The sequence below is a fragment of the Acanthisitta chloris genome, unplaced genomic scaffold (genome assembly GCF_000695815.1).
Source record: "Acanthisitta chloris isolate BGI_N310 unplaced genomic scaffold, ASM69581v1 scaffold41958, whole genome shotgun sequence".
Taxonomy (NCBI): domain Eukaryota; kingdom Metazoa; phylum Chordata; class Aves; order Passeriformes; family Acanthisittidae; genus Acanthisitta; species Acanthisitta chloris.
In genome coordinates this window covers 3,985-14,415 of record NW_008687334.1, presented here as the reverse complement: position 1 = coordinate 14,415, position 10,431 = coordinate 3,985, and the positions used below count along the sequence as shown (strand labels likewise).

General features: G+C 42.0%; 1 protein-coding gene across 2 annotated transcripts; it reads right to left on the bottom strand.

Moving 5' to 3' along the window:
* Positions 1-889: 889 nt before the first annotated feature.
* MOSPD1 (motile sperm domain containing 1) lies at positions 890-9,947 on the bottom strand. Of its 2 annotated transcripts, none has more exons than XM_009080515.1 (5): positions 9,690-9,947; positions 9,431-9,506; positions 5,885-6,114; positions 3,810-3,971; positions 890-1,426 (listed from the first exon to the last, which is right to left on the bottom strand). In XM_009080515.1, the coding sequence occupies exons 1-5, from the start codon at positions 9,841-9,843 to the stop codon at positions 1,395-1,397; spliced, it is 654 nt and encodes a 217-aa protein (XP_009078763.1). In that variant the 5' UTR covers positions 9,844-9,947; the 3' UTR covers positions 890-1,394. The 2 variants fall into 2 exon arrangements, with proteins under 2 accessions (XP_009078763.1, XP_009078764.1); XM_009080516.1 differs by having other exon boundaries at positions 1,085-1,426; positions 5,888-6,114.
* Between the last annotated feature and the right edge of the window lie 484 nt (positions 9,948-10,431).

Sequence of the window (10,431 nt, the reverse complement as noted above, 5' to 3'; positions counted from 1 at the left end):
TGCAGCTTTGCAGTGGCAGCAAACACCGACCCAAGCACCAGCTCAGTGCTGAGGCAGGTGCTGTGCCTGCAGAAGGCTCCAGCACAGAGTGTTCTCAGCCACTTGGGAACCTTGGTTGGGTTTTTTTTTAGAGAATGTTAATGTTTGACTTTATCATCTGCTACTGATAGATGACACAATCTCAGTTCTTCTGAGAATCAAAATGAAGTAAAATTTTATTGCCCTTTAAAGACTGATATATCATAAAAAATGTAGTAATTAACAACTTGAATTCAATTTTTCTTTTTTTTTTTTTAAAGAAACAATGTTTTTTTTCCCATGGTTCCTTTGTACTTCCATGCATAAGCAGAAAAGTGACCTATAACATGCAGGGGGAAAGAAGGTTTAATTTCCAAACTGATTTTTATTCATATCAGAGCACATTCTATAGACTTCTTATAGACAAAGATTTGTGTGTATGAATCACCCACAGTAATATTGGCCCTTTTAAAATGAACATCTCAACAAGGAAATGTCAAATGAAGGGAAACACTTGTTACAGGAAACAAGATAAATGTTCATGAGCATGAAACTGGCATTTGAGCAGGAGCTTCTGACAAAAAGAAGCCCCTGTGGTAGCTGTGGGGGAGAGAAATGCCTTTGCTGCTATGCTTAGTTTGGTCTCTAACACAGGCAAAATGGTGAATTTTGTATTAGTGTGCAGCCATTCCCACTTCACTATTATACACAGCGCAGGCAGCCCAGGAAAGGAAGGGACTGACCACAGAACTTGGTTTTATCATCTACAGCTGTGACACAAAGTGGCTGTGGCAGAAACGACTCCCCCAGCTACGACAAGGAGAACTCAGCCACGTATTGGTAATGATGAAGTAAGAAAGTTGAGAATTGCTTCTTTACCTAAAATTCATGGTTTATTTCATAGTTTCACTGATGGAATTGTTCATTCTCTCCAGTGACCAGCCACAACCCTCAGCCCTCTGGTATGTACACAGAAGTGTTATGTGCCAAGCTCGGCAGTACAACCACAACCGAACGGAGGTTTTACAGAAGACAGTTTTGCTTTTATAGTGATCACGCACTGATGTGAACATAGACTAAAAATAACAAATGTTGCTTTAATAAGGATTTTTTTACAGTAGGCATAAGATATAAAAGTTTTTCAAATTATTTTCACAGGTATCACTGAACATTTCATAGCTGTCTGTTACAGAAGCACCCAAAGTGCTTTGAGTCTTTCGTTTATTATACAGTTAAAATATATTACACTTCTGAAGGTATCTTAAATCACTGAACAGCTTTGCTAGCATCTTAATGAGCCAAATGGGAGTAAAAGGCAGTCCACATTCATGATGTGAATATACAGTAAGGTGTTCGACATCCTATGGACTCGTTGCTCATGTTCTTAAAATAACCATGGTGATGAGACCTGAAAGACAAGAATTAAGAACTGAACACTTCAGTTTCACTGAATAAAACATTTAAAATGAAGAGTTTACTCTGTCACAGCCAGAAAATAAGGTGAAAGTGCATAAATGCATGCAGAATGCATTTTTATTTACACTTCACTTAAACATTAAATTATTGCTCCAAATTTTCATGTAGTCAAAACCTGTAAGAACCCAACACTGAAGTGCAGCATAACTCATAACTGAGTCTCAAAGAAGCTATAAATACGCCAATTACTGGTCTTGCTACTGGAAGATCTTAACACTGAGATTTTTGACTTAGCACCCAAACCTCAGTTTTCATGGGGGCTAGTTATGGGCACTGCCAGTCAAATGCTGAATCACCAGTAAGGCAGATTAGCTCAAGGCTCCAAGACTTCTTTTCTGCTCTGTGCAGAATAACTGATCAAAGACTAGTTTCAGACAAAGATGTTAAGCTTCCTTGTCAGTGTGCAGAGGGAGCTTTCAACAGACTCTTTGTTGTGACCTTTAAAGAGGGAGGGAAAAAAAAGGAACTGCTCTGATAGAGGTTAAAAACAATTAAAACCAGATGAAAGCAGGAAATGTGGGGCTAGTGAACCCACTCATGACACACTGAAAAGTTCACTGTAATTATGTGCTGATACAGGGAAAAGTACAAATCTGCAAGTTCTTAGCCATGGGTTATACTGCACAAGGCAAGGAGGTATAGGGAAGAACATTAGAGCTCCTTGAATTCCAACCTTATGCAACATCAAAATAGTAATTCATCAGCTCTTGGGCAACCTCACTGTCCTGCAGGCTCAGATGATGTCAATGTAAGAGCCTTACCCTGCAGAGAGCTCAGCTAAACCATACACATCTCACTGTGGGTAAAGACATTTCTGAGACTGTTTTACACTCCTGCCACTACACATTGCTGGAACTTGGTTCCTTCATGAGGGCTGTGAGACAGAGGCATGACAGAACAGAGCTGCCTTCCACGAGATCACCAGTTTATCCACTACAGAGGAATTAGTTCAGCTGTTTCCTAAGGTCTGTATGGCTCAGACAACCAGTGCTGCCACAACTGCTGGAGGCCTTGGCTTGGGTTAATTCCATCATCACAGAGTAACAGCAGAGGCTGCTGGAAGGAGCTACAGGGCAGTCTGTGCCACTCGTGCAGGCACTGTCAGGCAATAAAGGGTTAGCTCATTTCTGTAAACCAAACACTTCTCAAATGTCATATAGCCCAGTCACTGTGGTGTATAATGACCCTTCTCAATTAAATGCTCCACAATCCAGTTGCACTTCCTTGTGGAATAAAGTGGCTTCATCTTCTCCAGAGCAATCAACTTTCTACGTGAGCAAGAGCTGCACACAAAAGAGTCTGTCCACGAGCACAAAAACTGCTGCCACCAAAGGAACCAAAACCTGTCAGGATTTCATAGGGAATCTAGAAAGAGGTTCAGTTGTGGCAAATACATAAAGTCAAATGGTTCAATACTGTAGCTGGCACCAGCAGAACCTGGAGTAAGTTTCAAAAGTACAGATAAAAACAAAGTGAGGATTACTGCAAGGTCCTGATCTGAGAATTCATCAGCATCAGCTTGGGCAAAGAGCCACAAATGACCTCTCAAACCTCTTCAGCAGAGTGACCTGTGTGAACGAGTCACCTGAGTGCACATGAACCACCAAGAACTTGCACCTTTCCCATCACTACCTCACCTCTAGCTATCAGTCTGAAGCTGCCTAGCTTGTTTCCTGAAAATCCTCATTTCTGCCAGGCAGTGGGACAGGGACTGAGTTTACGGTGACTGTTCTTCGAATCTGAAATAGTTATAAATAGTCATAACCAATGAAATCTGCAACTCATCTGTGCTTGCTAATATAGGGACAAGTTACAGTTCAGGGAGAACTGCAGATTGTGGTGGTCTCTTAGACAGGGTTTGCAATTTACTTCTACACATTTCCACAGATTATCAGGAAGGCAGTGAAGGGCTGGAGCCTGACAGACCAGCTCGGGGGGCTGGAGAGACACATAAGGCAGCACAAGAGCCCTTGATTCTGCCATGCAGTAACTACTTCCACACAAGAGTAAACCCAGCACATTCCATCCTGCTTTGCTGGCAGATGACTGTGGCTGGCCTGCCATCAAACGAAAGTGAAATTAACATGTAGGGGCCTGTATCTAATAAGTATCAACTCAAATCTGGCCTAAAACACTTACAATGACTAATTTACCCTGCTATCACTGTTGCTGCAGATTAAAATGTAAGTGGAGATGCAAAACAAAACCTAATGTGGTGCTTTGTCTCCATCCAGTTTCCTGAAGCCGCTGGCAAACGCAGTTTTCCAAACTCACAGGAGCTGCAGGAAAAAGTTTACAAAATCCAAACCACTTACCTAAAACATAAGCAGCTACTAACTTTTGATTCACACTTAAGTGGAGGTAGAGAGGCACCAGGGATTCCATTTCCCCCAATGTAGGTAGCATTAGTGCTGCAACACACACTACTCCGAGGAAGACTGTTAGTAAACTCGGTCCCGACGAGGCAGTTCTGATTTCTGGATAAACAGCACAGAACCAATTAATTGTGAGCAACATTTAACCAACACAAACACTAAATACTCTGCAAAAATGTTTGCAATACATCAGAGCTGCAATATCCTGAGATTCTTCTTCCCCTGTGGAGTTTGAAGGGGGTGGAAAACACCTCTTAAACCCTTTAAACCTTCTGCATTTCTCAGCGGAGGAGGCTGCTCCCTGTTCTGATGCTGGAACTTGTTTTCACATGACTTCCCAAACCCCTCCCTTCTGGAGGAACAGAGCCTTCCAGGCCCAGTAGCTATATATACACACTCAGGACAACTGGATGTCTCAGCAAGGCTTCAGGGCTCCCCATGTGTCCTGACTCCATTCCTTGATATGTTCCTTCAGTGATCAGTAATCAGTTAGGAAAGAACACCCAGAACAGCTCCTGAACAAAACCTGGGCTACAGCCAGAGCACAGGCTCTTAGGCCAGATGAGCCTCCATTCTTTCTTTAGAGGATTCAAGGGCTGCACACAACAGAACCAGTTTAGATGCCAAAACCCAGTAAAATTTGAATCTTACTTTAAGAACTGTGGGAGTGAACCACTCAGACAATTCAGCATAAGCACATGCAAACTACAGATGAACTGTCCTTCACACTGTACTGTGCTGCAGTTTAACAGCTGGAACCTACTCAAAGGCCCACTGTGTCATCTTTGAAAAGAGCTGTTAACATGTTAGCTGAATACCTCTAACCAAATCCTTAAGACCCATTGGAAATTAGCCAATGTTCTTATCAACTTTTTCTATCCTCAGTGCCCAACAATATGTGCTCTATTTTAACTCCATAAATCTCTTAATTCCAGGTTGCATGCAAAGACAGGAGTTGCTTTGTTTACTGCTTTTCTATAAGTAAGCAATATAATGTAATCAACAAGGGTTTTAAGCAGAGAAATAGCATTTGGATTCAGACCAGTATCAGATTGTTCAGGATGGTTCAAACTCTCTGTCCTGGAACAACTATCACAGTAACATTTTGTACTGTCAGCCCAGAGATCTTTGTAGGTTTGCTTTAACTGTGTGTCCTACTAATATCTACCATGGGGTTTTTTTTTTCAGTAAAAAGTGTTTCACCAGCCAACAAACCCTGTATAAATAGTGACACAGACTGGTTTAGCAAGAGGAACACTCGCAAACAGGTTCATCTGTTTTGTGGAATTGATTTCTGTTGTCATGAAAAATAAAAGAGTGACAAGAACCTTACAGAATAAATCAGTAAAAATAACAAGAGTGTAGACTGTCAAGAATCAGTTCACATTCAGTTCAGGTAAAACTTGGTACTTTTTATCCTATCCCTTCAATTTAACTGTTTGGCCCAGGTTTTGCCCAAGAATGTTGATTCACTTCCTCACATAGGAAACACAGAGTTTTCAGCTCCCAACTGTGCTCTTCTGTTCTTGTGGGACTGACAAAGGAGAGGGCACAGAACAAGGAGCACTTTAGAAGATGTTCTGGCAATATTTCCTGCTCATCAGGAAATGGGGGATTAAGGGTTTGGAACAAATTCAGAAGGGGCATATGTGCTGAAAGAGCCTGAGAGAAAAAATAATTACCATCCTTTCACAGATAAATTCCCGTTGGCTCTATGAGAACTTCTGCACCAGAGGAACAGAGGATGCACTCTCCAAGGTGAGATGTGTCAACATGGGGCAGCAAAGGGCCCTGATTAATCAAGACAGCACAAACAGAATAGCCACAGTTTGGGTTCTTGGCTACTGTCATCCCCCAGCGATAAGGGCAGCAGCCTCACAGGTATGTGAAGAGAATCCTTTTTAAATGTGCTTTAGTCTGTTTAAAAACTGTTTAAAAAATATTTGTCTAGTGTTTCTAGTCACCTGAGCTGTTCAAAACTGACTCAGAAGACAGGGAGGGTAGAAGATTTCAGCTACCTGGTTGACACAAAGTCTGCTCAAAAAAGACACTTTCAGCCAGGTGTTCTTTTATTCGTTTTTCCTCCTCTTCCTTTTGTTGTTGTTGTTCCTTTGCAGATGGAAGCAGAGTAGCAATAATCTCCTTTTTCCCTAATGCTTTCCTCTGGCTCTGCTCAGATACTTGTAGACGGAATTTATCTATCACACCATAGTAAGCAGCTCGAACATCTCTGTGACGAATCACACTGCAGAGAAAACAACATTTTCAGACACATGAACTAGGAGTTACAGCCTGTAGCACAAAGTTTGCCCTCTTTCCCCCAGACACAGATAAACTGCAATATTCCAGATCCCAATTACCTCCTCCATCACTCAATGTTCTTGATTTTGCCTTCTCTCTCCCCTACTTATCATAGAATCAGCAGGGTTGGAAAAGACCTCAAAGATCACCGAGTCCAACCTTCCTGTGGTTACTAGACCATGGCACTAAGTGCCACATCCAGTCTCAGCTTGAAAACCTCCAGGGATGGTGAATCCACCACCTCCCTGGGCAGCACATTCCAATGTCTGATCACTCTCTCCATGAAAAATCTCTTCCTAATATCCAACCTCGACCTCCCCTGGCAGAGCTTGAGTCTGTGTCCTCTTGTCCTGCTGCTGGTTGCCTGGGAGAAGAGACCAACCCCCACCTGACTCCAACCTCCTGTCAGGGAGTTGTAGAGGGTGATAAGGTCTCCCCTGAGCCTCCTCTTCTCCAGGCTGAACACCCCCAGCTCCCTCAGCCTCTCCTCATGGCACTTGTGCTCGAGTCCCTTCACCAGCCTCGTTGCTCTTCTCTGGACCTGCTCCAGCACCTCCATGTCCTTCCTGAGCTGAGGGGCCCAGAACTGCACACAGTTACTCAAGGTGTGGCCTCACCAGAGCCAAGTACAGGGGAAAATGTTTGTTATGTTTGCTTTAATTCCCAAATATATATGTCCCAACTGACTGCCCAAAAAGAACAGTCAATTCTTTATCTCAAGCTCACTTTTGCCTCAGCCCATGGCCTAGCTGCCAATCTGCATGAAACATCAATTTATCGAAGCTGTTTGATGCTGGCCAATGATTTTAAAAGGTATGAGGGGACAGGAGTGGACAGGGAAGGAAAGAAGTAAAGTAGGACTGCCAAACACTTGGACAGGTGTTTGGCAAGCTGCACTCCAGCTTTTTGAGGAAACCAGGCTCAAAGCTTTACAATTCTACTTTCTTGGAAGCAAAACTCACTCCCTCTATGGACAAGAGTCAGCTAAGGATTTTCAAAATCAGAAACCCACCATGAAGAGCATGTTTGGAACCTATAAAAGGCACAGTTTAAAACAGCACTGATCAAAGGCAAAACAGACCTCTGAGCAGTGCTCTGCTCAACTGCCTCCTCTCTGCACTTGTGATTCATCATGAAAATACGTATCCAGCATTAAAAAGCTGCAACATTTGGGTTCTGAAGTGGTATCAGCTCTTAGGGTTAATAAGGACTTCAATCATTTTCCCACATGTTTGTTGTGAAAGGTTATTCTAAGTTTCTAATAAAACAAACAGCTAATGTGAAAAAAATACCCACAAATAAGAGATTTAGCTTCAAGAAGGTTCGTGTCTTCTGAGGGGAACAAAAAAATTACCGTACCCTTAGTAATACAAGAAAGTAGTCTTAAAATTGCTTCAAGAAACCTTTGTATCTTTGTGACAATAGCTACGTTAAAATGCTGCACGAAATGGATTTTTGTGTTTCACTCTTCATTTAAAGGAGCTGTATCACATCAAGATATCGACAGGCAGTAGCACGTAGCCAGTGCTTGCAACTGGTACCTCGTTTGAATAGACTATTCAAGAGGGAAACAGAGACCAAGTCATGCCCCCAGTGAGAGGGCTGCAGTGACCTACGGAGTTTTACGTCACCTTAGAGGCAAACGAGTTTGCTTATGACAGGCTGTCAGCTACTCAGTGTTGGCTGGGCAACTGCCTTCACTCACACAAAAGGCTTTTTCCCCCACAGCCCTAATTCATACAGCTCTCAGCCTATCAGCACAGCAAATCAACTCTGACTTCTTCCTTTAACACTTCCTTTTAAATTGGGGTTTCTACTCCTAGTGCCATGGTGCTAACTACCAACCTAAACAGAATCTTTACATAATGCTGTGCTAGGAGAACATGCATCTGCTGCCAAGCAAAGAGATATTTTCTGCAGACCCTTATAAACAGATACATTCTCCTGTTTCTTTTTAGAGACCATTGCATAATTGGAAGCTCTGTAGAATATCTGTTTATCTGGCAAATGGCCACACTTGCATAGTACTGCTCATATCTTAGCAGTAAACACTGCCCTTAGACAGCAACCCCTGGAATGGGATGGGGGGTTAGCTACACAAAACAGTTCTCCTGGAACATGCATATGTCTTATTTTCCTTTTATTTAATAAAGGACATTCGGTTAAGATTAACCAAATGTAAGGTTAAGATTAACCAAAAGTAATCAAGGTAGTGCAAATGTTTGCTGAAGACTGGAATGGTTCACTGATACACGGGTATATTCTGACCTGCTTTGTGCCATTTTTAGCATTACGCCCCTGCCCACTGAAACACTTCACTGCCACGTTTGAAACTTCCTTTCTCTTTGGTGAGATCCTTCGAATTTTTCAGATTACACCTAAGGAAAACAGTGTACAGGAATGAGCAATTCCCCAAGCACAGTATTATCTGTCTGACAAAAGACAGCTCATTCCATGGTAGAGGTTTCTGTATGTGGCCATTTGTTTGCCAGAGATTCCAAAGGTGTTCTACAGTTTGACAATTTCTGTTCAAAAAGCTCTATCTCCTCTTTTAGGTACTTCAGACTTCCCTCAGCTGTATCTGGACATCAGCAGAGCAATAACATGGCACAAGGAAGATAAAAAAAGTTGATCTATTTTAGCTCACACGCCCACTGTACTTCAAATGACAGCAGCCTACAGACCCTGTACACTGCTGTGGTCACTTAAACAGCCTCCTGAGTTCTGAGTTCCTGGGTTGGGATCTGACAGGACAAACAAGTGAAGGGGAGACAAAGCTCAGAGAACAAGAGAGGTGCTCAGGGTGAAAGGTAGACAAAAGTACCTTGATTAAACACTGCCCAGGAAAATGTGCTCAGTAGAACTGTGTACATTTCCATTCTGCCAATCTGCAAACAAGTATTTCTCACAAAGAAATCCCAACCCTGGGGCTCCTGCTTTTCTTGTTATTTCTAACAAAAAGGTACTCAGAGGAGGCTCATATTACTCTTACTGCTGCTTTACAAACTACACTACAAGATGCATTTACTGGCATTTCATTTATGCCCAAAGACAACATTAAAGAAGGAAATATCTCCAATATTGTAGTATCTCTGGCCTAGAGTGAAAGAACAGGAGACCAGACAACCACAAAAGAAAATATTGTATCTCTATTCAACTTATATTATGCATGCAGTCACTTATTACCTCTTAAATAATCAAAGAAACGAAGATAATTAAGTGCTGTACATTAGGAAAAAACCCAACCAGCTTTTACTTACATATCAACACAGCACTGAGGCTTCACTGCACCAGTAGCATCAACCACCGCATATTTATTTGGAGTTGTACAAAGAACTGCAACAAAAAGGACAGTAGTGGTAACAAATCATGAATTAATACCTCTCCAGCTTCACCAAGAGATACAGGTACAGACACGAGTTTGGTTTGGTCACAGATATGATTTGTGACATGAATTATAATTGGACTGTTCAAGATCACCAACTAACCCTTAAATAGAACTTAACCTAAGAAACCCACCTTTGAATTTTAAGGCAAACTCATAGGGGTTATATAGAGTCAACACCTGCTTGTGTGTCGACTGGTCATCTGCATAAAATATAAGTTCTGTAGGAAAAACAAAAACAGGAAGATTTCCTTCCACTAACTCTGGCTGTCTTTTTTGTTGCTGCATTGGCACTGAATCCTCCTTGCTGCTTCTCGTGTTCTTATGATTTTGTATCCTCAGAGACTTCAGTTTTTGAATCGTTTAAGAATTCCAAAGCATTTTGGCAATTCTAAAGGAAAAAAAAGGGGAAAAAAAGAGAAAAGGCAAGAAGATTATTTCCATAAGTTTAATACTAAACTGAGACAGTCAACAAAGGTGTAAAAATATAAACCGTGATGCTTGATTATGATCTACCTCTACTTATGTTACTTCAAAAACAACAAAATAGAAAAAATATCTGCACCAGGTTTCCATCTACTTAACAAACTGCTATAAAACAAGTGGATCAGCACCTCCTCAGCATATCATGGCAGATTTGGGGTCCCAGTCTACGCCTGGAGCTGCTTATGCTGGGTCTTTGCAACACAAACTGAACAAGGACAACAGAAAGATATCCCGTCCTTGCCTCAGGACACCAACACTTGAGAAAAACCAGAGCAGAAATGAGGAAACACAATGACACAGGGCAGTAGGAGTCACCATTTAGACAGGAACCTCTGCAGGCATGACGTCCTCAGACGAGGTACGACAACTTAGGTATCTGCTCACCTAGGC

Excerpts from the sequence above, each read along its gene's own strand:
- MOSPD1 (XM_009080515.1), bottom strand. The coding sequence starts at position 9,843 with ATGCAGCAACAAAAAAGACAGCCAGAGTTAGTGGAAGGAAATCTTCCT. Across the intron at positions 6,115-9,430 it reads CCTCAGTGCTGTGTTGATAT|TGTGATTCGTCACAGAGATG; the intron begins GTAAGTAAAAGC and ends TTTTCTCTGCAG. Across the intron at positions 3,972-5,884 it reads GACTTTGTGTCAACCAGGTA|AAATCAGAACTGCCTCGTCG; the intron begins GCTGAAATCTTC and ends CTGTTTATCCAG.